This window comes from Mytilus edulis, chromosome 7, assembly GCF_963676685.1.
Source record: "Mytilus edulis chromosome 7, xbMytEdul2.2, whole genome shotgun sequence".
Lineage (NCBI taxonomy): Eukaryota > Metazoa > Mollusca > Bivalvia > Mytilida > Mytilidae > Mytilus > Mytilus edulis.
This window is the reverse complement of record NC_092350.1, coordinates 74462196-74489757: the sequence shown is the minus strand read 5'-3', so window position 1 is coordinate 74489757 and position 27562 is coordinate 74462196. Positions and strand designations below refer to the sequence as shown.

The 27562-nt window shown below is 31.1% G+C and overlaps 3 protein-coding genes across 3 annotated transcripts in view; 1 reads left to right on the top strand and 2 right to left on the bottom strand.

Annotated features, from left to right (window-relative positions):
* The window catches only part of LOC139482190 (ER membrane protein complex subunit 10-like), a 53835-nt gene extending 29715 nt beyond the window's left edge, over nucleotides 1–24120 (top strand). The window contains exon 7 of the mRNA XM_071265891.1: nucleotides 23271–24120. Coding sequence (XP_071121992.1) covers nucleotides 23271–23354 — 84 coding nt within the window. The 3' untranslated portion in view covers nucleotides 23355–24120. The remainder of the gene's footprint in view (nucleotides 1–23270) is intronic.
* LOC139482520 (probable G-protein coupled receptor B0563.6) lies at nucleotides 5984–7531 on the bottom strand. Its single transcript, XM_071266432.1, has one exon. The coding sequence runs from the start codon at nucleotides 7490–7492 to the stop codon at nucleotides 5984–5986; it is 1509 nt and encodes a 502-aa protein (XP_071122533.1). The 5' UTR covers nucleotides 7493–7531.
* Nucleotides 15543–17744, bottom strand: LOC139482189 (galanin receptor 2b-like). The gene has a single exon (XM_071265890.1). It carries the CDS (start codon nucleotides 17078–17080, stop codon nucleotides 15563–15565), a length of 1518 nt encoding a protein of 505 aa, XP_071121991.1. The 5' UTR covers nucleotides 17081–17744; the 3' UTR covers nucleotides 15543–15562.
* Nucleotides 24121–27562: the final 3442 nt, after the last annotated feature.

Below are 27562 nucleotides of genomic sequence, written 5' to 3'. Positions count from 1 at the left end.
CTGACTGTTTTATATTACTGCAATATGTTCAAACGGAATTGGTTGTAATAAACAACACTAAGAAATGAATTGTTTTCTCAAACCAGAAAGAAAAAGTGACAGTAAAATGTCAAAATTCAATTTCCTTAGTATGATGTATAACACTCTCTTTGCAATGTTAAAAACGTAGTAATTACAGATCAAATCATGCCAAGATGATTGAACTTTCATAAACAGTGGTCGCTATGTTTATTTTAATAACATACTTCAGTAGTATAAACTAATGATTGACTTAATTTGATTTAAAACCAAAGATTGACAAGACATTGTTTAGATTGACAAAAATATAAAGACATGATGAGTTCTAATATTAATAAACACTAGATTAATTGTCTTTGCCAAGTTAATCCTGTTTTTTTTACGATACCCCCTTTGCCCTCCTACATGTCCTAGATGTTATATTCTTTCGGGTTTTTAGAAATAGGAAAAAGCTTCTCTGATTCGACTCAAAAGTTTATTTTAAATATGAATTCTCTACGAAACGCAGATATGTTGAACACAATCGCAAATACATCTTGTGCTTTTAAAAACATAATATGTTAGCTTAAAGTGCAAACCAAAAAATGTGATGTTTATATAAAGTATATTTCCATCGTAGGTTTTATTTCAGATCGATTTCATCAGATATCGTTTGTATTTTCCTCTAGCACCTCTGTGCTAACCCAGTGTATGTTGAAATTTTATTCAATACCAAGTAATGGAAATGCTACACATACTTCAACACAGATGAGATTATTTATATAATTTTTGTAAAATTGTCCGTTTCCAAGTCTTGAAATTATAAACCTACCAAGGTTTAAATCCCTCAGGCAAAGATGTTTCATATAACTCTGTATCTGTTTTAGTTCTTATATATCCTTATCTTTTAATTTTCCTTTTTACGAATGTTAAAATGGAAGTCCATGAAATAGGCAAAACCTGTGGTCTGCAAATCAACAAATGTGGACACTCATTGATGAAGGCCGTACTGTGGCCTTTAAGTGTTAACATCTATGTCAGTTAATCTCTGGTGGAGAGTTGTCTCATAAAAATCGTACCATTCTTTGGTATTAAAACTCGTAACTTGCCTAATTGTTTTGTTTCTATAATCAAGAAAAAACAGGAACGTATTGTTTTCTTTAAAATTTAAAGAAATACTCTTGTCTCAACTAATGACAATAACATATCATAGTCAGAATTCAATTTCCTTTCATGTGGTTTATTTCAGTGTGAATGCATTGTTTAAGTGTCGTTTTTACAGACTCAATCACGTCAACTTGATTGCACTTTACAAATTTGATCACTATAGTTATTTTAATCAGTTTGTTCTTTATAATGAACATATATGATTGACTGATTATGATACAGATAATCCAATCGACAGAGAAAGTTAAAACAAAACATTGGTATTTCTAATGGTTGAGCGTAAGTTACCTTTATGCCTTATTGTCATCAAAGTAATGCTAATGTGATGTATTGTTATCAAGATGAGTTAAGTTCAAGGGTAGGATACACACTCTACATGTGCCTGCATGCTAAACGATACTGTTGACAATGATAACAGATGATGCTTTTGAATGACATCTTTCTTATTAAATGAAAGAAAAAAGATGACCCATCCTTTTACACAACCACTGATATATCAAATCGATAATAGATAATAGTAAAGTGCGGTTTTCTGTAAATGTCATTATTTGATTGAATTATTATGTCATTTTAATGGCTCTGAAAATGAATTATAGAAATCTATTTTGAAATGTTTTGACGTTTCAGCCTCCAGATGGCTTGAACCCTATAGGAGAGATGTTTTTCGCAGTCGAATATTGCTTCGTATATTTAGAATGGTACCAGCGTGGTGTGCAGTCTTATATTTTTAGAAAGCTAATAGAAAGCAATTTACTATTAATGTAAAATGAAAACAATTTTTATTCTCCAGGATTGGTTTTAAAACGTAAAATGTAATTCTGACTCACAGAACTGTTATTTCATATGTATGTATATGTATGCATATATAATTTATCTTATATGTCATGAAAATCATTATAATGAGGAGTATCCATTTGATTCGACTGGAAATCAACAAGTGTAGGCATATCACTTCTCCAAGTTTAGTGTTTATTTGTTTTCTCATTATTAGATATGACATATCTACAACTGGACGTCCTAGAAATATACAAATTGTATACGTCTGGACGATAAGCGAGTATTTAAGTTTTGCTATTCATTTTGCTATATACAAATGAATTTACACTACACAATGGAAAATGTATCATCTATCCTTTATTCTGTTATGATCATTCAAAACATCGTTTGAGTTTTTAAAAATCGGTATCGAGTCCCTTTCCTTCATACCATGATTACTTTTTTTTACTGGTACCTGTCATGGTGAATATTTTTAAAAAAGCGGTTTAAATAGAAGGAAAAAAAACCAGCTATTTAAGCATCTTGGTTGTAAAACGCAACATAGTTATGTCTATATTAAAATGTTTGACAAAACAATATGTCTTATAAAAAGTCGAAGAGTTCGAACACATAAATCTTAATGGTTACATGTGCACATACTTAACATAAATATTATACTCACGTGCAGTTCATGGGTACGCATTAAATACATCTTACACGTTCATTGTATGTTCTTTGTATATTTATTACAAAAAGGCAATTGTTATATGCTGTTGATTGATTATATTGTAAAGAAATAATGCATGCGTGTTTTGTCAGAGTTATTAGAACATATGAGTTTATTCGCAAACTACATAAAAGGCAAACAATCTTAAAATATAATTTCAAATACAACCAGACTGAAACGTGGCTGTCATTGAGTCATATTTTTCAAGATATCTAAGTTTTTGGTTATGAAGATTTTTCTTTTGTGTTTGAAAAAATAAGTGGAATTAGCTGCTATTTCTTAAAATGGTTTCAAATGAAAATGGATGCGTTTTGTATATGGGCTTTAACTTTGACAAGAGATATGATGAAACGACACGACAAGCATGACAAGAAACGTTTTGTCTTTTTAACTATTGAAACGATTCCAGACTTAAAATTAAAAGACCTTGGAGAATGTCTGAATACGAGACGTTCAATAAGGCTATAATTACACATTTATCTTGTAATCAAGCATCCCAATTTGACTGACTTGTTATAGCGATTTGTCATTAATCTGACCAATCAGTCCTGTTTAATACGTCATTACCTTAAAAAGGTAATATTTGTCAGTGTAAGACTGATTTTACATGAATATAATTGATGCTTTTTTTTCTGCAAATTTACTGTTTATTAAATGTAAGAATTATATGGAAATCAAAGGTTTATTTAGCAAGAAAACATATGACAATAACCATGATAACCAAAAGTAAAATAACAAAAATACCGAATCCGAGAAAAATTCAAAATGGAAGTCTTTAATCAAACGACAAAATCAAAAGATCAAACACATCAAATGAAATTCTTATGTAGAAAATGGTGAATTAAATCTGGTTTTATAGCTAGCTAAAACTCTCACTCACTTGAATGACAGTGCATAAAACCGAAATAATAGGTAAAAATGCCTAAAACAAACAAGTATGTCAACAAAGAAAAACGAAGTTTATTATAGACGTAAAAGCTCTACTACCGTTCTGAATAATAATCCTTGTATCTTTGATAACTATTCGTGTAACATTTTAATACTACAACAGATAGCTATCGCTGCATCGTTCTGTGTTGATGATTTTTACAAATGTTTATATAATGTTTCTTAAAGGTCAAAATTTAAGCCTTCGAGGTTTTCTTTTTTTTTTATGACGCTTTGATGTATCTATTTATATCTTCCTAAAACGGTAATAGCAGGAAAATGATACTGTTGTTTTTTGCAAAGCAATGGGATGTACAAAGTTGTTTTCGTTAATATCAACGTCATTTACATGATTTGCTGAGATAATTGGCTATTGAATCGCTATTTATTTACAATTAATGCTTCATTCTGCATCATATTGATGCAATTGATTCGTTTCAAGTAGGGTTAAGTCTATATATTGTTAATCGTGGAGCTGAATGTTGAAAACATTGCCTGTGTCATCGAATCTTGTCAGTGTTTATCTATAACATGTTTTCTAAGATTATCAAATACCGTAAAAAAGGAATGGTGAATTAATGTCGCAGATCCCCTCGACAGACTCGAATGATTGTTTTGATGAGACTAAAACTTAAAGTAATATTAAAATTCAAAAGATATGCAACTCTTACCCTTTTTATGTTATTCTCGTGGAACTTTGGTGTTTCACCATGTGCAGGTGGTCACGACAGCATAAGTATGTTAATGCTATTATTTTTTGTCTTTGATTTTGATATAAAAAGGAATTGAGCAACTGCTTTACCAAAAAGGATATTTTGCTTCCAAATATATTTTTCAAATGGGTTTATGTGTTGGAACTATTTTTTTGGATAAAGGTCATATTAACATGTATGGAATATTAATGACCATCATGAAATATGTAAATTTTGACGGTCTTTATTAAATTATTTACCACGTGTCTTTACCTTATACTTACGACAAAAGGCTGTTGTCTGCTCTATGGTCGGGTTGTTGTCGCTTTGACACATTCCCCATTCCCTTTCTCAATTTTATTGGTATATGGTATAGGCATTTTTTTCAACTGGTGAGCATATTTGATTTCATGAAGATGTATTTTTCTAGTTTTGTTTTGTTTGACGGTTTTTATAGTATTGCTATTATTCTCTATTCAAATAGGATATTTATTTTTTATTTTTTGTGTCCGTAAGTTTAATAAAAAAAATAATTTTAAATCAAGTTTGTCAAGACAAATGACCCAAACACTTTCTATACATAAAAAGATTAATATATATAATAGCGGTTTCTTAAACTATGGTGACACTTTAATCGGTTTCATTCATTGTTTTCTCATGAAGGAATAGTATGGCATCGTTTCAAGTGGTTTTTTTTTATGATAATGAACAAAGAATGTGTTTATATGTCGTACATATATCATTTATAATGCAATTTACACATTTTCACGCGCTAAATAATTATTGGGTCTTAGGAAGATGAATGTAGTAACATCTCATCTTTTCTTTTTTCAATTATTTTTCATATTTACTTGTCAGCAGTATTTCATCTTGTAACATATGCAAAGCCCACTATTTATGATTTATGTCTGCAAGGTCAAATGAAATGACAGTTGAATATATGAAAAATTGTGAATTCTTGTATGTGTATTTCAAAAGGCTCATTTTTAAAGGAGTAATATGTTTAGCATGTTGAGAAGGCATGTTGGTTGAATACGTAAAAAACTTCTGAATCAACATCTAAACAATCTTAAGTCAACCTTATCTCCGTGATTTGGAATCTTAGTTCTTGAAAAAAAAGAGTACATAGATCTAAACAATATAGCAATATTTTATAATGTTAACCAAGTTTAATAGAGTTGCAACACAAATTTAAAACAAAAAAGAATTTTAAGACAACATTGACCTTTTAATCTTGCCAATACCGTAGCACTGGCTAGTAGTGATGTTCGCTCTGTAGTTGAACATTAAAAAAATCACATAATCTAATGTTCCTGTTCGTTAAAGCATGTTATTTCGATAATGTATCAGTATTTTAGATATCTTTATTTTCAGAGGTTTGTTCTAGTATATAATCTTACAAAAAATAAACTGATGGATTGTCTTTATCATGTTCAACAGAATACGGAAAACGGTATGCGTCTTTGGTCAGTTCATTTGTTCATTTTTTTTTCAAATTATAAAAAAATAAAAGAATGAAAAAAAAAAATGAAAAAAAAACCACCCAACTTTGCTCATCAGTTAGTGATTTTCCATAAAATAAAATAAGCCTTGAGAAGTCTAATGTTTTTATATTATTTTTCGCTAAACTAGAATTTTAAGAATTTTTCTTTTCCAAAATGATATTTATTAATACAAACCATTATTTAAAAATGTATCTACTATAAACCCGGTTTTATCACTCGCCCAGACTGGTTTCTAGAGTATCTTGCTTAACCAACCGTGGATATTTCGTTTTAGAATTCTCTGTGTCTGTTGGAGGAACTCCCTTTTGAATATTAGTCTTTTGATCAGAATTTCCTTTGACATAACTGTCATAAGTTGTACTGGTAAGTAATGGGTATATTTCATTGACCTCATTACGTCCATTTTGATTGACACTTACGTCATCCTTTGAATGATTGATTGGGTATCTGGATGCTTCGTATTCTTGACGTAAGTTAATAATGTTTTGCGGTATTGGTTCCTCTGTATAAGAAAAACTTGACTTCCGAGATATTGATATAGTAGACCTTTGATGAAAATCGGAAGACATCGTATTTCTGTTGAAAATTGCATGTTTCATGCATTGTTTTGTAGAGTGAAACATCTCTTTAAACACGTTTAAAAACTTAGCACTCATTGCCATATATATGATAAAGTTAATGGCCGAGTTAAGTACTTCTAAGAAAAATGTGATATAAGATAGAAATTGTTGAAAGTTTTTCGATCTGCCTAATCGAGAATAACCTTTCCATGTTGTCTGTAGTAAGCTATTTATAGCTCCTGGTAATATGCAAATGAAGAATGTAAATGAAACGACAAGGAGCATAGTGGTTACTTTTCTTTGCTCTTGTTCCTGGTTGTGAGTTGGCTTCTTTTCAGATCGCAAAGATTCTCTTTTCCTAGCCGTTTTCTTTACTGCCAACATAATTGAAATATTTAAAAGTAGAATCAGTATAACTGGTAAAAATCTGAAAATCGAATTCAGAATAATTCCGTAGAATCTGCAAAACTTTGCACTGATATCTGGATTTCTAGCAACAACTGCATATGACGTATTGTCTTTGTTTGTATGGACAACATTATATTTGAAAATGACTGGAATGAATGCTACAATAGTAAATATGTAAATAATTGAAATAGCGATAAAAGTTGATTTTTTGCTGCATATAAGTTTTGCTCTCATTGGGAAATGAACAGCCACAAATCTTTCGATGCTGATTAATGTAGTGATTAAAGAGGTTATCCGAGCAGTCACCAAACTTGTATACATTCCTAAGTAAGGGAAAAGAGTGCTTCGAAAGTTGTTTCCATCCAATGGATCTACGTTTATGTAAATAATGATTGATGAAAATAGCACTGCATTTAGCAACAGTAGCAAATCCGAGATAGCCAACGCTAATAAGCAGTAAATGCTAGCCGTTTTCTTTTTCCAATGGCACAATACTGATACACTTATCACATTACCAATTATTCCAAACACTGACACAGGTAGAAGTAAATATAACCCAAAAACATTTCGTATGACATCAAGATTTTCGTCAGATATTATCGAATCATATTTAGCTAGCAGTGAAACAGTAACATTATCGTCCGAACTAACTTTACACATTTCATATTTGTTAATTTCTAATGGTTGAAGCATATGAACTGTCAAATTAATGTCATATGGTCTTAATGTTTGAAATATAGTCCAATTCTCCATTGGATTTTGTATACTATTATTAGGAGTATATATTCCTCATATAATGTTTTACAATTCCATCTGTCCAAGTTGATCAATATATTTATGTAACAAATTAATTTTATATGGTCGTAACGTGTGAAACATAGTTATATTCTCTATTGTCCTTTTATACAATTACTATGAGTATATATTCCTCATATCATGTTTTACAATTCCATCTGTCCAAGTTGCTCGTCAACATATTTATGTAACAGACATATCACTCTCTAGTGAGAAGTTAACGTGATTTTATTGTTATGCTAATTACATCCACTGACCAGCTGCCAAGACATGAGTTTACAATTATATATACATCAGTTGTATCAATGTTTAATGGATCTAGATTATTCTCATCTTTGTAAACACGATTCCCATATACTATCCCATTATAATCTCTGTAATGATGTCTTGTTACTCCGGATTCATTTCCTTGGAGAAATTACTTTTAATCGTACTTTACCACTTAGCATGTTTATATTCATGTTTTCCTTTTGAAGTGAACCTCTTTGGGATTATATCAGTTAATTATAGAAAAGATCCTGATTTCAGACTTTTAAACAACGCGTATTTATATGAGTATAAAGTTTAAACTAGAAAAATAACAGTTGGCATTTTTCAGAAAATTTATAAGTTGGACAGTATAAGATCTGTAATGAAATGAGACTTTTTAAGCATATTTTCTTAATTTGTCAAATATACAAGGAAAAATATTTAAAGGACATGCATATAATACATAAAAGAGCAACTATTTCAAGGGTTGGGGTATGTGTCGGACAATTGTCGTAATGTACATCGTTCACCGATTTCTCTTAAAATGCTTTCCAACTGTATAGGCTAACGTATCCGCACTTAGAGTACTCGATGTATCACGTTATATAAGAAGTTGGAGAAAATCTTAAACGCGTACTCGGTGTTGAAAGATATATTTTGTCAATCAAACGAGAGGGAAGCTTAAGATAACAATAGGCATTCAAATATCATTAGTCGAGATTAACTGACAATGCCATGTTAAAGACGACGCCAAAAAGACAAACAAGTGCAGAAAACACTATAAGATAACAAGAAACTCAGGGCATTACACGAAACCTACTAAAACATGGCGGTGATATCTGGTGTCATAGAAGGGCAATGCATGGTGCTATTCAATATTGGTATTCTTTAAGTAAGAAATCAATTGGATTTTCAAAAATTAAAAAAAAAAATATATTCACCTGGAGAAAAGTTTGATGCACCGCGCTGCACGTCACTTGATTTGTCATGTTACGTTATTGTTAACTGTTTGATGTACAATGCTTTAATGAAATATTAATAATAAAAAGCAATAATGATAAAATACATTGGGTTTTTTCTTTGAATATAGAATAAAACAATTACTTTTTTTTTTTAAATGTGGTGTAATTTACTTTTAAAAAGCTTATATTCACTTCGGGCGTCAACCATAGTGAATTTCAGTATTTCAAAAGCTACTAAAACCGCATATTTACCAAATAAATAGACAGTAATTGTATATTATTACTTTGATGTTTTAAGTGTAAAATAAGTTTTGTTTTTATATTGTATACTAAATTGGAAAGGTGTGAAATAAATATACTCGTATTCTAATAAATAACTGTTTTCAGAAAAAGAAAAAAACAAGGAAATTGGAGCAATTTTCTTATCACATGTTCAGTCAAAGAAGATCATTAATTTAATCTTCATACGTACAATTAAAAATGACAGATTATTTACCAATAATGTGGACTAGCAATTATCTTTAGTAACGCTTAAGAAATTCCTGTTATTAAAGAAACTTCGCAACCACCATGAAGGTTGGGTAGTTAGTATTCTTAATCATTGATAAAATGTTATTGGATGATGATATCAGAACTCCTTGTAATTGGACGTTCTTATAAATTGATTTATTACTAAAATTAACTACATTTCGATCGATACAATTAACGTTAGTGCCTTGGTACTGATATATTTTATCTTGTATTTTCAATCCACGTGGTTAACTTATATACAAAATTTTTAATAATTTTTTAGAGCCAGGTAATTATCGTAAATGGTTAATACAGTGGTCTTTTTTAAACCTTAATGCGGTTCAGTCATTTTATTGTTTTTCAACTTAGTTTTTATCTTGTAAATCGTTTTATGAGAATTGCAAATTGGTAAACTATTGTGCTTTTAACAGATATCTATGTCGCCATATTTCTTCGCAATTTTCAATGCTTTATACTTTTGTCTCCGAGCGTTTCCGTAGCATGATAATTCAATAATTCGTAACAAAAGAATTTCCGGTATGTTCTGATCTGCATTGTAGCTTAAACATGACAAAGGACTGTTCATATCTTCCAGCAATCTAAATTCATTATTGGAAGTTCCTTATTTATTTACAGACTACAGATCACAACATACTCTTTGGCAAATCTTTCTCACCATTAGAATGAATCGTGTCAGATTGTTTGTAACCAGAGCCGAAAAATGATCATTATTGCTGTCTCGCTTATTTTCTAATCAAAATATGAAGAATAGAAACTAACGAAGGAATGATTTTGTAGATGCTTCAAGCTCTGTAATCTTAAATTGTAAACATGATGTTTAACTCTCAGCTGTGTATTGAAATGACCTTGATTGATATAACTGAATACAATTGTCACGCGACTCTCTACGTGTTGGCTTGGTGGGTGGAATATTGTTTGATTTTGTTGACAGTATGAAAAGTTGTGAAATGCAAACCAATGTGAATGTAATCGATGTATACTTGATAGCACGAGTAACATACTTAATCATTTCAAATTGAATTACTCCATATTATTTTCGGAGACAAGAGAAAATGAAAGAATCATCGGTTTCAGACTTATTTAAAATTCTACGAAATCAAGAAGTTTTTTTTTATATTTCCATCTGAAGTTAGTACAAACGAAATAGCTGATACGGTGTATTTGAATATTAAAAGTCAAACTTCGCCAGGAATCTTCACAGACAAGCCTTATAATACCACAGGACAAACTTCAATTCATCGTATCATAAACACGTAAATGTATGACTTGGGTGGAAGGTTGTCACACTGACACTCATACCACATCTTCTTATATCTATATTTAGGGTACTATAGATAAGGCCTTCAAACATCAACTTAAACTACCGGTTAACCGGTTAATCGGTCGAACGATTATCCGAGAAACCGATTAGGCAAAAGTGCACGATTTGACAACACTAATTCTGAGCAATAAAACCACTTTACGTTAAAGCTTTCTTAGTATTAAAATGAAGTCCATGGTCATATATATACGATAATGAGACCGCAGCAAACACAAAAACAGACAATATGTGTACATATCAGCTGCGGTAAATTTCCAGACATCCTAACTACGGTCCAGACACACTTTATTGTATATGAAGCTGGTTCCGTTCCTTTTTGTTAAAGCTGTGGTGTTAAATAGGTTTCAGAACAGTTCTTGTTTGTCTGGAAGAAACTCTTACGCATCTTTAGCAAGAAAATGTCAAAAAACAAATCATATAACCATTTTGTAAGATTTAATATTTTTTATGTTTAGACAATTCAGTTGATCGAAACGATAGATTTGAACAAACTACCATTATCTTAAGCGTTGTGATGATTAAGATAAGAATGCAGTGACAAGTCAGAGAGGTTATATATTTGTTTACTTCTAAAAAACAGATTTCATTTAATCGATCACCTTGTAGCCGTATTTGGCACACCTTTTGGGAATTTTGGATCTTCAATGCTCTTCAAACGCACGTCTGGCGTACTACATTATAAACTGGTACCTTTGATAACTATTGTATGTTGGTGTTTGATGAGATTAACATGGATATGTACGTTTCAATTGTCGTCTCAAATCTCCATCATTATTTTCCAATTGCAATAGTGACATCATCAACGAATTTGTACTCCCTATGAGTGATCCAACGGATGCTTTGTGTGTGTAGAATATACTTTCACTTATTTTTTTGTCAAAAGTTTTGGTCTCAGTGGCTTTTGAATCAACCGCATTATGCGTTCCAGGAGAAAAATATATAAATGATTTAACAACAAATCACAGATAGCCAGCTATTTTCATCTCTATGTCGTGTTCCCTTCAAGAATGGCTAAGCCCATGTAACTTTATTTAGTAAATAGTAACCTTAAACAAAATAGAACAAAAGCTTCTCTATGATCAGCATCTTCTGTTGATAAAAACCCTGGTAGGAAATACAGGCCATTACTTAATGTATTAACATACATAAATATTATTATTTCAAAGAAACTATGTAATGTATAAGCACGAAGAGTGTCTCTATGCATTTAAAATATACTGTCTTAAAGATAGTTTGCATTCGTAAAGAATGATAATCGATTTCTTAAGTTTTCCCCGTTATTTATTGCTTAAATTACTTAACAGTAATTGCTATCACCGCAAAAGTGATGCTCTGTGCAACATAACATGATTTAGCTTTAATTGTATGCCAAATGTTAAATGTTTATAAGAGCAATACATTCTATTTTTTTTTTATCTGTTAAGATTAACTAGGAATCAATTAAACCTAATAACAGTAAGAACAGTAAACAAAACTTTGCACATTATACAATTAATCGCAAATTATTAGAAGCATGTGTGACATAATTGCATCTACAAAAATGTACAAATGATGTACTAAAAAAATGTTTCTATCTCAAAGTTGTATTGATGCATAAGTATAAAATAGTTACAAATATGAGTCCCCAATGATTTTAAAAACATATTTATTAGCTTTTCTCGTTTGAAAATACGTTTGACTATTACAATAAAGAAGTTGGTTTCTGTGTTGTTAGAATTATGTGGTCGCTTTTTTCTTGCAATTTACTTTTATGTTTTTTTTTAATGTAGTGTTTTATACTTTTTTACTATGGTAGCAGATTTGCACCATTTTTTCCCAATTTTCATTTTATTTTTATAAAAAATCACATACGCAAAAATTAGATTGAACACACTGGTACACTAAATTGTATTTCTGAAAATCCGATCTGATAACAATCTTTAATAAAAATGTTATATAATTCTTATGAAGTTTATTATCTATCTTTTGCATTGTTGATTCTATATTCATGGATGTGAACTTTGCTGATGACCACTTATATTTATGAACTCTGTTGTGTAATTGTATTACTTAGACCCCGTTTACACTGACAAAAAAGATCGATCTTTACTAAGATCGATCTTTGGTCCAGTGTAAACGGGTAAGATCGATCTTCAATCGGACTTAAAAGGTCTACCTCTAGAGGTGGTTTCAACAAGATCGATCTTATTTGAATCGATCTTTTTTTGGTGTAAACGCTTTGATCGATCGCGATCGATTTTTTTTAGGGTGAATGTAATATTTAGATATGTGTACTACGGTCATTGGAAATTACTATTCTATTTCATCTGTGATTTGTGTTAATAGAATTGAAGATGTTTGCAAGATATAGCGAATTTGTCTTTATATAGAAAAAAAATAATGGTACGATTGCCAATGAGACAACTATACACTGAAGTTCAAATTTCAGCAATTAAAAGTAAATATAGAATAAATACGGCCTTCAATATTGAAAAGAATCCATATTTTGTAGTTGGCTATAATACTCTACGACGTGAAAATTATCTTACAAATCATTTGAGTACAGCTCAACATATAAGAACAAACTATGAAAATGGCTTAACCTTTTAGATCGATACAAAGCAGTAAACATATTACAAAACCATATGCTTGTTTTATCCAAAAGTAAGATTTGATTTAACTGTATCAAATTACAGATGCACTAATATATATTTTATAAAAGCCACGGGCAAGCCTTCTTTGAACACCTGATATCGATACAATATTTGTATTTAAGATCAACACATTTCTATATCATAATTGTAGCGAAATACAGAAAGGCAACAGTACTTTACCGCTTTTAAATTTCACGCAAAGACCCTATATAACAAGAAATTAAAAGACGAAAATATTAGTATTACTTTACTGAACGTATACGTGTGAAACAGTAAAATACGATGTTTGTGGTTTCATTAAATGAACTGGGCAAGTGTTTCTCAATCTGAAACTACAATGCACAGCTTGAACATAAAAGCATTAATTAATCTTTAAATTACCAACACTTTAAGTTGGAGGACAAAATAGTTCTTTCAAAATATACTTCTGACAGATACGTTCGGAAGAAACAAATCAAACTTAAACACAAATAACACATAGCATGAAGAGGCAGCAGTAAAAACTGGAAAATTTAAAATAAGACAAAAGCATAAATATAATAATGACAAACAGGCACCTCTCCTCGAAGTTGATAATATGAAGACCGTGAGGGGAAAGCAGTTATTAGTTAAAGCAAACGTTACACAGTCTGTTGGTCCTTATAAGAATGAACAAATACCCTTTGACTACAGTTTTTTCAATTTTGTAACAACGATATTCGAAGATTGATTGAAACAACGATATTCGAAAATTGATTGAAGCAAACCGCGTCCTCTATCTTCTTCTCCGATATAAAAGATAAATACGAATGTATAGGAGAAAGTAACAGGGGTTAAAAAATCCACTAGCTCGACGCCCGGGACTAGACATTTACGTCTCGGGCAACCAAAACTTATAACCCAGTATGCCCGACGGACTAGTAACAAAAAGTTCTTGGCGTGTCTAAAATAGAAAGTGGAAAATCCCTTCATCACTTTTCTGTCTTAGCCAATCAGATTCAATTACGTCATCCGGGATTCCAAGAATTTGAACTGGTTTGTACAGGTCCTCACCTCATGCACAGTAACATGTTTTAAAAATAGAACAAATAACTCCGGGTGGCCCGGTATCATGTATTGATCGCAGTTATTGAACTTTCAATATCGATTTCTCGTTATATGTTATAACGGGGATATTTTTCATTGGTTCTGTCGAGTTTTTCAATTAACGGTACCGGGGGGTATAATGTATTGATAGGTATTGATCCGTCTAGACTCTGGTCGGACAACTGTTTAAGCAGGGAGCACAAAACTGTCAATGCAACAAAATATATCAACATATTTTACTACGGCAAGCGCAGAAACTTCATCAACTTCAAGTTCAAAGCGAAAATCGGCAAATGAAGGGGATTCTAATGAGGCTGATACATCTAAAAAAAATAGAAAGTACGATCGGGACAAGCGAAAAAGAACGTTCATAGCGACATGGAATGAAAGATTCCCGTGGGCAAGGTCGATTGTTGAGGATGAAAAGCCCGAGACTGTCTACAAATGCCCTTTCAAAACATGACACACATTCCCAGCGTCTTATGCAGCACACCCTGAGTGATTTGTAAGTTATACTTGGGCTAGCAGGTTGGTTTTGATGGGCTAGCAGTTCTTGAAACAGGGCTAGTAAAATCCTCCTGCCAAAAAGTCCTGGGCTAGTTAGCTGTAACAAAATTTTTTAACCCCTGATTAGTATAATTTTGAATTATATTTGTTATTTGATTATTTGTTTTGTTTGCTAAACGTTCCAGGAGACATTTTTCTTGCATGTTCTGGACGAGAACAGGTTCTCGTTTTTTTACCATGTATAGGGTCTGTATTAGGGGGTCGACTGCGAGGATGGGCAGGAAAAGCGCTTGAAACATACGAGTATAATGTATATGAAATTAAGACTCTTTCGCTGAATTAGATTCAAGGTCTCCATTTTGGCTGAAAACCAACAGTAAAATTTGCAGTCATTGCATTCTTTTTGTTGTATTGTAAAAATGTCGGAAAATAAGTTTCGACTTAATGCATGTTTAATGCATGTAGTAGACATTATTTAAATAAGGAATGCTGCTGTTCTGTTATTTCTAATGTTTTATTTTCATTTTGTCTCATGTACCTCAATATTAAAACCCTTTTGTTCACACTTTTGTATTCGGTAAAGCAAATAGAAATACAAAAACTGTAGTTCGAATTTGTTGCAATCAAAGCCCTCAATTCATCTTACCCATGCCAATAATGCTCTATTCAAAAAGTGTTTAAACCAAAAATGTAAAAGGTTTTAAAAAAAATACCAACCTTTAATGTTACGATATATTTTATTCTCTTGGTATACATTATTTTATGGATCTACATTTGTTTCAAGTGTGTCTTGTTTGACTAATGGAGGTAGTTTGATATTGTCGGAGTCACTTTCTGATTGATCTAGTATAAAGTATTTCCGCGACGAAGAACTGTCAGCAGCTTTTGATGACGTTTTGCTCTTTTCAGATAATTCATACAGAGTTCCATTAGGTGGTTGATTGATTTTAGTTGAATTCCTTCCTTTGGAACATTGTCCATTTCCTGAGTGTTGCAGAAGGCTTTTATACGAGTCATTTCTACAATTTGTCATTTTGTTTGCTAGTCTTTGATTGGCCGGATCCTCGCTATATGTGAAACTTGATTGTGAGTCACATTTTTTGTGTATTGCAAACGATGATTTACCACGACTGAAACTATTAACACTGACTTGACGAATAAAATCTTTTGCAGAAAAGAAGATTTCTTTGTATTTCGCGTAAAATCGCGCACTTAGCGCCATATAGATAACAAAATTAAGGGCAGAATTGGTCGCTTCTAATAGGAATGTTATATATGACAACAATTGTTGAAAGTTTCTTGACTTACCAAGTCGAGAATACCCTTTCCATGCTAGTTGTAATAAGCTATTTATAGCTCCTGGTAATATACAGATAATAAATGTAAATGTCACAACTAGTAGCATAATGGTAATTTTTCTCTGCTCTTGTGATTGTCCTTCGTTTTGTAAACTAATAGACTCCCTGATCCGTCGTGTTTTCCAAACAATGTTCATTATTTTAAAATTCAACAAAAGTATGAGGATGATTGGTGTAAAACGGAATATTATGTTCATTGCAAGTCCGTACAATGCACAAAAGTTATCGCTGAGGCTTCGATTTCTGACAACGAGGGTATACGAAATATTGTTTTTCACTCTGTAGACGATATTATATTTAAATGGAAACGGTAGAAACAAAACAATTGTAATTAGATATATAACAATGATGGCAACTAATGTCGTTTTCTTGTTGCATATAAATTTGGCTTTCATTGGAAAATGAACAGCAACGAATCTTTCAACACTCAACAGCGTAGTCATCAATGAAGTAATTCTTGCTGTTACTAATGTAAAATAAATTCCATAAGTTGGGAAAAGACTGTTTTTGAAATTTGTACCCTCGATCGGACTGTTGTAAATGTATATATTTAACACAGAAAAAAAGAAAGCATTCACGAGAAGAAGTAAGTCCGATATAGCCAAGGCCATCAGGCAATAATTTGTTGCTTTTTTACCTTTTTGTTGACATAGCACAATGAGACTTATAGCATTTCCGAATATGCCCAAAGCTGAAACTGGAAATAGAAGTATTATCCCAAAGACGAGTTTCATAGTTTGTAGAGTGTCTTTTGAAATAATTACATCATGAAAAGATATTTCGGTTCTAAATCCAGCAGTTAAATTTGTCGTATTCTGTGTTGAGATTGAGGAATTAAACATGCTTCTCTCATCTAAATGTCCGTTACTATCTGATGAATGAAGAATATATAAACTTGAATTTTCCATTTTATTTTCCATACTTTCTCTTTCATATTTGTCAATCTATTAATGCATATCCATTAAGAAGTCACGTTTATAGACTGGTCCATAATAATGACAAATCTTGACTAATGACAGTTGTCTAGTAATTTTCAATTATTCCTCATTTAACGAAACCTTTGAAAAGACTAAATGAAACATGCAGAATAAATTCCTGTTCATCCATAAAATCACATTGTATTCGAAATATCTTTGAAATAAAACTTTTCAGGTTCTTAGAAATTTTTGCTCAAAGGATTATTAATAAAGGTAATTTTATTCCACCTGTTTTCGAAAACGTTTATACAAGTATGCAAGATTAGAACAACTCGAGGTAAAAATGCAGTGATGTTAAGTTCGCTGCTGGTGATTTTAATGTAAACATCAAAGTTCTGAACATTGTATCTTATAGTATTCTTCTATCTGCACATTTGATAATGTATTTTAATGATAAAATCAATAAATCACACCGTTAACTATTATCGGAAGTCAATTGAATGGTAAATGTTTTGATTGTTATTATAGGCAACCTTTTTGCAAGCCGCATTTACCACATAAAGGGTAACTCAAAAATAAGTATAATGATAAATAGAAAATATTGTTCATTGTTTTAACTGAAAATTGATTATTGATTATCATATTTTATCTATATTAATATCATACAAACACCTTCGTCATAAGTTCTCGGGATCTACAGAAGAGGGAGGATGCTAATGGATTTAAGACCGCCCATTTTGAATTACATTTAATGATAAACTTAAGCTACGTGCAATTTTAAACGCTTACTACGTTTAAATGGGGCTCTGTTATCAGAAGTGGGAATGGAATTAAATGTCTTATTGAACTGTTACATGATTCTTATCAAGTTACAACTTTCTCTAAACAAATGCATCTGTATTAATTAAATTTACTCGTCTTTGGTCTTTGTATTTCGTAAGTGTCGTAGCCTTCAAGGTAGTTAAAGAGTTGTATTTTTGTCAAATCGAATACTCAATTTGTAGCTGAAGTGTATAAACAAACTGCGTTCGGTGCGATGCAATAAAGTTCACTGTTCTATGAAGATAAACAGACTTGGCCCTGAAATTGAAACGATTTGTCATTTTTGCTGTCTTTTTGAGTCTAGATATGATTATAGTATATATAACTATAAAAACATAAAGAAATTGACTTGAAATTACTTATTTGCCATTGGTAAGATGTTCTCTAATATCAATATGAAAATCCATGTAGGTTCTTTTTAATTTATTGTATGAACAAAAATACCAAACAAAAATATTTAACATGCATGCAAAATTAATAAAACAAATTAACAACAACCGTTCTTGAAATTGAATACAGTTCAATTCAATATTTTATTTATAATATCATCTCTCAATAATAATACACATTATAAATATAAGTGTTTGCGTAAAAATGTCTGAATGGGTCAGCAGACAGGAAAAATTTAATTAGATAGATAAATAAACAAATAAACTTCAATATTCTTTTAAAGTGAAGACTCTAATTATTGAATATAACGTTTTTATTAATATTTCTTTATCTCTCCTCCTGAATTTACGTGAAATCGGCGCCTTAAGTATTTTACAGTAACTTCTCGATTCATTAGACGATTCTAAAAGACTTGTTTATGCAGTTGATACTGAGAAATATTTAAAGATATAAATTTCTTATCTCAGAATTTTTTATATTCCAATGACAGATTTGAGGTAAGAGCAGGTTGTTAAATGAACTAGCACAAATATTTCGTATATATTAACATACTATTTTGATTTTCTGTATTTATAGATACACAAAAACTAAACATTTTAGATTAAGGAATAATTTTAAAGCTTTCTTTATTTTATCCGTCGTTCAAATGTTTAGATATTATTTAATTTGATCTAAAAAGTAAAAATCACAAAAATACTGAACTTAGAAGAAAATCAATTCGGAAAGTCCATAATCACATGGCAAAACAAAACGCATCAAAAACGAATGGACAAGAACTGTCATATTCCTGACTTGGTATATATAAATTTTTCTTTAAGATATGTTTATTCTATAAACTATTAAATCTTGCAATGTTATATTCTTATCTCAGACCTTGTGATACCCCTATGACAGACATAGATTTGAGGATATCATATGATGCCCTTAAATTGGAAGTCGTACGTTTACATATCATATGACATTCTTGAGGTTGAGGCATGCAAATTAGAACAAGGGATAAATTTAATGCCTTTGATCAATATCTTGAATTTGTAGATATTATTTTTTTTTTAACTATTACTTATATGAAGTATTATTAAAGACATGTTCATATTTATATTCTATACTGATAAATCTGTAACTGTTAATTTCTCATCTCAGACCTCGTGTTATCCTGAAAACAGATTGGAGGTTTCAGCAGGTCATCTGATGCATTAAACTAAATATTTCGTACGTTTACATATCATTTTGACTTTCTAGATGGAAAGGAACGAACGCTAAACAAAGGGGTCATTTTAAATGTCTTTTTTGTTCGATTATATTTATATTCAAATTTGTGAATATTATTTTATTATTTTCTTAAAGTATACTTAGGTGGTACCTAACACTACAGGGAGATAACTCTGTAAAGTCAGCTAAACGTTTTAATTACGTTGTGTTGTTAAGGGAATATTAAGCTTCTCAATGATCAAAATTAGTGTTTGTCAAACTGCGTTATAACCATTATCTATATAATCAAAACTGAGAAATCTTAAAATATTAATTTCTTATCTGAGATTTTGTGATCCCCCGATGACAAATATAAGGTTTTAGCAGTTCATCTGATGCACTTAACTAGTTTAGAATTTATTTTATAATCGTTGCTTCTTACTATGATTTAAACAAGAATTCATATATGTTCAGTAACGTCTTAACTTTGGACAATTTATTAATTGTTGTTTTACGAAGTTGCTACCGATTTTACTATAAAGGTTGACACTCGTGTATTATGTTCTTCTTTTTTCCATATCAGTGTTTCAATTTGTCTGATCAGTATGGGCATCTTATATTTGCCGTAAATCAGACAAGTCTATTTTTACATCCGGCTATCAATACTATTAATTTATATTTGATAAATGTTCACCCTTTTATTCGTATGTATAGCACATTGTCAGGAAAACACGAACCGATCTGCTTTAAAGACAAGCTGCTATTAAGGTTATCGAGGTTTTGCAAAATATGTATAGCTTAACAAGTACATAAACTTGAGCTGATGTCAATTAAACCGTAAATGCTATATTATGGTGTTTTCCTTCTAACATTTCATACTGTCGTTATACGGAAATAATTACATTAGATGTATGTTTCATTATAATACGTTATTCTGATTGGCTAACTGCACATCACATGTTATTCCGTAAGCAATTGCATCAGACAATAACATTTATCATTCGTGATGACCCGAGGTTCCACAATAAAGTGCACAGGTGAATTAAACAAAAGTTGATAAAAATCGTGTTTTCATGATCCTAGCTAAAAAATGTAATTATAAGTATTGAATGCTTCTTTTTGTAACTTTATAGGGTTGTAAAAGCGTTGACCGTGCGTACATTTTTAGAATGAAGCGCTTCCTTCATACAAAATGTACTTCGGTCAACGCTTTTACACCCCAATAAATTTACAAAAAGAAGCATTCAATTCTTAATTAAACTTCCATTTTCAATGTGAAAAGATAGAACAAATACAAGTTGCACTTATAGTATATGACATGAAGCCTTAAACGAATCACGTTTTTATTGAAATGTGGGGAATTCTACAGTCCTTGGCAATCTCATATATTGGACTCCGAGAACTTGATTTTAATATTTTAGGTGGATTATTCCTCTTACAAAAACATGCTAGAGGTCACATATATAGTGACAGAGCAAATACAAATAATCAAAAACAAATAACAGAAACCAAAATATCTTAAAGAAGCCACGAAACCATACGCTAAAGCTAAAACGAAACTTGAATGGTTTTGAAATAAGCTAAATTTCTTTCTTCTCAAGTTTTTAATTCAATATCATTAAACAATTAAAAAAAAGGTGCATTGGTATAAGAAATTGTGTGATAAAAATAAACAAACATTAACATGATTAAAGACCATTGAACTCCAAAACATAAGTTTTCTAAATGAATATTTTCAATGACATCAGAATATCAAAATGAAACAGATTCACAGGATGCTTTGATATATATATATATATAAAATTAATTTTTCATCGGAGTTCGGTATTTTGCTATTTTACTTTTTATTAGGCTAAAAGTATTTAATATATAATTATGTATAATAAAAAAAAAACTGACTTTAAAGATAATTGATATTCAAAAAGAAATTATTATTCAAAGGATATTATAAGACCTTATTATCTCCAAATAAAGTATGTTAAACATATTTTGTCTGAGTCAATTGAGAATTGGCAGTTATTAAGTTAAGACATATTATCCTGTCTAAATCTGTGGTTTATATGAAATTATATACTGATCTCATTTTGTTTTCTGTTGTCTAGACAATAAATCATTCTCTATATAAACCTTAGAAAAATAAATACTTATAAAGATTGCATTAAGAAAAAGAGAAAAGTTGAATTTAATGTGAAAAACAATGGAACAAGAATTCGTGTATGATGTTGGTGAAGTCCATGTACTTTTTTTAAAGTAAGAGAGCTCGAGTCCTATACTGATATTTTAGCGTCAATTTTGTTTTCCTAGAGGCAAGAAATTCACCTCTTGGCTGCTTTAATGCAGTAAGAATAACTCTTTCGAAAAATATTTATTAGAACAATGAAACAATTGCTTTTATTTGGTCATATGTATTTTTATTGCACCGCAAGGGTATTTGGGGAATAGAAATGTGGTCACTTATGTCTACTTAAGACCGTTAGAATAACTCTTGCGAAAGTGGGGTGTCCAATTAGGTATCATGGATGTACAAGTACGCAGCCATGCCCAGTCAGAATATGTGCCTCGTGTAGAGATAGGCGTACGCTCTCTGCGTATAAAGAACAATATCAAAAACTCTTAGAGGAGTCCGCATGTGTCTTGTTGCAAGACAAAATTCTATCCAATATGCACTCATTTTAATTATGTCCAATTTTCCCTCATTTTCCAGTGTCAGTCCACATTTCACATTTTCATTTTTCATCCTTATCATGCATGATATATTTGCCAGTGGACGTTCATTAACCAACAAACACTCGTCATTTTTATATTGCGACATTCTTGGCTTTCAAGCGATCACGTGTTCAATTAACCTTAAGGTTTCTTAAGAGCATTGATGATTTCTGAAAAATGGAACAAAACTGTTAACTCTGCCTTTTTGAAGAGGGTTCCGCCCTTTAATATTGTTAATGAATCACCGTTGGTGTTGATTTCTTGACAACAATAATGCTTCACGCGAAATTAGAAAAAAAAACTTATTTGGTAATACATTAATAATAAGCTTAGTTATTATAGAATCCAATTTATCAAATATATGAAAGATTGTTATAGGTTACCGGTGTTCTACAACAGCTGTTAGTAGTCGTGGTTAATTTGATAAATGCTGTCTATTAGTTTCGGATTTTGACATCATGCTCCTTTTTGCTCTTTATTTTTGTGATTTACGAAACATTTCATAGTTAACATCGAAAACAAGGATACATACTTTGTAATCATGTTATAATGTCGGTGTATAATATTCATTGTTCATGCACTTTTCGACATGTAGTGAAATTATCTTATATTTATTGCGTCTTTGTGGTTTTCAATACAATTTGATCAATTTGAAGAATTTTACTATTTTATCATTCACGAATGTTTTGTTGTTGTAAGTCGACGGGTACAAAGTTTTTTTTTTAATTTGTTTTAAGTAATTTTGATGTTAAATGTACAAGTCCTTCTATCGAATTCGGTAACACGACTTCACAAACAAAATTAAAAATAAAAAGAAAGTATGAAGACAACCACCGATTTTTTTAAGGAAGAAACTTAATCTAAGATTTGATTTTGTAAACTATTCTGGTTTATGAATTTCTAATTTGTATTTGTAAGCGAAGAAAAACAAGCGTTATTTTAATTAATAAAAAAGGGGGAGGGGAGACTTTTAATGAATCATTTTTATGACTGTATAATCTCCCGGTTTTGTGTGTTAACAGTTATATAATATCCCCTGCTACATGTTCAATTTCAGAATTAACGTCTTTTTATTTTTTATTTACAGTGGATGTATATAGTACCCTTTGTGTTGGTGATGATGTTAGCAGGAGGGAATTCAGATGCACAAGGCGGAGGCGGAGGACGCTAACAAGCTGCTAATATTATTTTTTGTTCACCGTCATAATTTTTCATAGTGAACAAATTATTTTTCTAATATTCTAGTTACAAAACCTTGATTTTAAATACAAAACATTTTCTTTAAAAAGTGTGATACAATGAGATTTTTTATATAGTCTTTGTATACCCAAGTCATTTATCCAAATACAACATCAAAAATCAATTATATGCAAACTCGAAATTTTATTTGGCTTCTTTATTCTAAACTTGGAGAAGAATAAAAATGTGAAAACTGTCACACATTTTGCACAACGTTTCAGATTGGTCCATTCTTCGATTTCGCGAAACCTGAAACTCTGCAATATAATTTCTATAAAAGTACTTTAAATTATTCTATTGTTCATATTTCTGTTACCCGTATTTTCATTTGAATTGGGCGTGTATGGCCTTGTAAAGGAACTTTTTGAAAGAACGTTCCGGGTGTTCCCTTTTCCTTTAAAAATGATCTATAAATTAAAATGTTGATGTTGGCTAAGAAAGTTATGTAATGTCTACACTACGGTGATTATACTGATATAAAGTAGGTACGAAGAAACCTAACAAAAGTAAACGTGTTCAATCGTTTCATTAATTTATACCTTTTTCTAACAATGAAATGTAAAGAGGTTGAAGAGATTTATTATGCATGTGTATGCTTGAGACGACTTTGTATGAATATTTTATGTCAATCTTTGAAAGAAATTCCATTGTTTTTTGTCGTTTTTTACGAACTATTGTAATAAAAGAATACATAAATGTATCTGTTTTGTTCATAACTACCAATGCCATAGATAATTTTACTTTCGATGATTCAATAAAATTGAGAAAGGAAATGGGGAGTGTGTCAAAGCGACAACAACCCGAGCATAGAGCAGTCAACAGCCGAAGGCCACCAATGGGTCTTCAATGTAGCGAGAAACTCCCGCACCCGGAGGCGTCCTTCAGCTGGCCCCTTAAAATATGTATACTAGTTCAGTGATAATGGACGTCATACTGGGCGATATCTTTTTGCGCCAAAAAGTAACTCATTTGCGCCACAACTTAATTGCGCCAATACTTCTTTTGCGCCACCTAATTTTCAAAACTATAGGTATCATTTGCGCCAATAAGATAATCATCCTAATAAAATTATCTCGCTTTCTGACTCGTTACACAACACAAAGTCATCAATTTTCTTCTTCAATTTTGAAGAGCTCTGATTTTTTTGATTTTTAAAGGTCGCTCTGGCAACATATCGGTTGCTAAAATTGCCAAAAAGTAACTCATTTGCGCCACAACTTAATTGCGCCAATACTTCTTTTGCGCCACCTAATTTTCAAAACTATAGGTATCATTTGCGCCAATAAGATAATCATCCTAATAAAATTATCTCGCTTTCTGACTCGTTACACAACACAAAGTCATCAATTTTCTTCTTCAATTTTGAAGAGCTCTGATTTTTTTGATTTTTAAAGGTCGCTCTGGCAACATATCGGTTGCTAAAATTCTTTTGCACGCAGTTCTCAAAATTTGACGTTCTTATTTCTGGACTTTTGTTTCATGACATATATTAATCTAATTCTCCATTCAAAATAATTGTACACGATTCATCTGTGGATATTACCTAGCACAACACGACTTAACTGTACATCTCCATCTTATTTCTCCAGTTTTTCTTAACTGTTACATCTCCACCTTATTTCTCCAGATTTCTGTACAAATGCCTGACGGAATTTTGTGTTCCTCTACAATGATGACCGTTTGAAAATTGGTTTAATCCAAATGAGCTACTCTCTTTAAATAAAGATATTATTATTATTATTATTATTATTATAATAGTACATGTATGATATAGGTAAAACATGTACGGGTATGATATATTAAGTACAAAATATTTACAGGTAAATGTGGCGCAATTTCATTTCATTTATTGGCGCAATTAATACCATCAAAATAAAACAGAGTGGCGCAATTTATACCTTTTCAAAACTGCAATTGGCGCAAATTGATTCTGCCCGTCATACTAAACTCCGATATCACCTGTATTTTCTGGCTAGTGACTTTTGTCTCTGAATTCGAGACATAAATGGGGATGGTGACAGCATTAAGTATAAGTAAACAGATTTATACTCTAGAAGGTAGAAAGAAGACCTTGGTATTTCATATTTAATATATAGATAGTTGTGTTATATTATGAATTGTCCGGCTGTCGTAAGTCGAATGTTCTTGACCTCATTTTCATGGTTTATCGACTGTTAATAAAAGTATTAAATAATTTTTTTTATCAATTGAACTACTAACTTATTCAGAAAAATAGCTACATGTAGGATAACGGTATTTGGTATATGGCATTTATGTCCGACAGACAAGGTTCACTCGACTTTGATCCCATTTGTATGGATCAGTGACCAATGTTAGGCTTTCGCATATGGTTTCATATTTCAAATAATATTATCAAAAGACAAACTTTATTGAGTTTGTAGTTATGGTTGACTGAAAGAGTTCATCTAACCTTAACCTTGTCCATTGCTCAACGTTAAGTTTTCGTAACGGCAGCTATATCGAACTGACCATAATGCGCCGAAAAATAGTAACGAAACGACAAAAGTTGACTCAGAGTACATCAAAATAAATTAATTCGTGTCGAAATAAAAAAGTGCATAACTATCGTTGTATTTATATTCCTAGTTCAGGAAATTGTATACCTTGGATTCTAACTTATATTGCTTGATTGATGATGATCAGAGATTTCCCAGGTGCACCTTTGAGGAATGCAGAAAAAGAATGTTTGAATTAATTTACGAATCTCTCTAGCTAGCACTTTCAAACTTTCATGTACATTTATTTTGAAAAATAAACACACGAACTTGTGGCGAGAATGAAGCTGATAGAAATGAAGTATACAAGAATACAGATATAAGAAGATGTGGTATGAGTGAAAATGAGACATTTCTCCGTCCAAGTTTATATATACTAATTGTGATATGAGTGGCTGAAAATGATATGAATAGATTTGTGATAAAATGCTGTATATGTTAATAAACTCATCATAGATACCAGGAAACATGTCATATTTTGGTAATTTCCAACGCACACAATCCCCCTCCTTGCTCCGACAAAATACTAGATAGATAAACAAGTTAAAAACAAAAACACTGCATAGAAGACTAAAGATGAGCTAAAATGAACCCCACCAAAAACTGCGGGAAATTATATGGGCTTCGCGGAAAATAAGCAGATCCTGTTCCACTAGTGACTTCTTGTAATGCTCAAAGATATATAAATTTGAAATATGAACGCGCAATTTTTAATGCTACTTTTTCATTGTACTTTTGTTTATGATACACATTATTCAAAAATGCACCATTCTTGCTTAATTTCGACAAACAAACACCAGAAAAAAGAAATTTGTTTACCAATTCCATGAGTTGCCGTTTGTGGAAGAACTCACAATTCTTAAACGATAAAAATTAAATTTTTACAGGATGAAATATTTAAATTAAATTGACTTCTGGATTTCCTCCAAATAGATCTCTGGTCCTTTGATGTAGCAAGAATGCAGTGTTATGAGGGTTTAAAAATTCATAAAATGAATCATTTTACTTGAGCATTACTGGTTTCTGTATAACCCTTTTCAATATAATATTTGACATTCATATCGGCATATGAATATTTATTTTATGGGAAAAAAGAGTTATTGTTAAGAATGTTTACGTTGTTGTCATAAAATAATATAAGAAACCGGCACAATTTCCTATAAATGCTTAATGTCTGACAGTATGGAAATGAAAAGATATTGTGTATCAATTTATTATGTAAAACCCATAAACGCACATGAATAACAAACAACAAATAGCAGAGAAAAAAAATCGAGTTTTTTATCTTCTTCATTTCAAAGGCATTGCACCTGGAGAAAAAATATCATCTCACTGCAAGTTAAGGGCATACCAAGAACTATTCTGACTTCAAAGAATGTATGGTTTTGTTGTTTCTATTCACAAGAAAACAAATCGAGCTTCAAAATGTTTTCAAAAGATCTGCTGAATTAATCTCGGCTCTGGCCTTTGATAGTCTTGTATTATTTTTTTTAATTCTAGCTCATTTATTTGTTTTGGAGTTTAGTGTGGCGTCCATTTTTCACTGGACTAGTACACACTTTTATTTAGGGTCCATCTTAAGCCCGCATTCGTGTCCGGGATTTTCTTTCTTTTTTTAAAGACC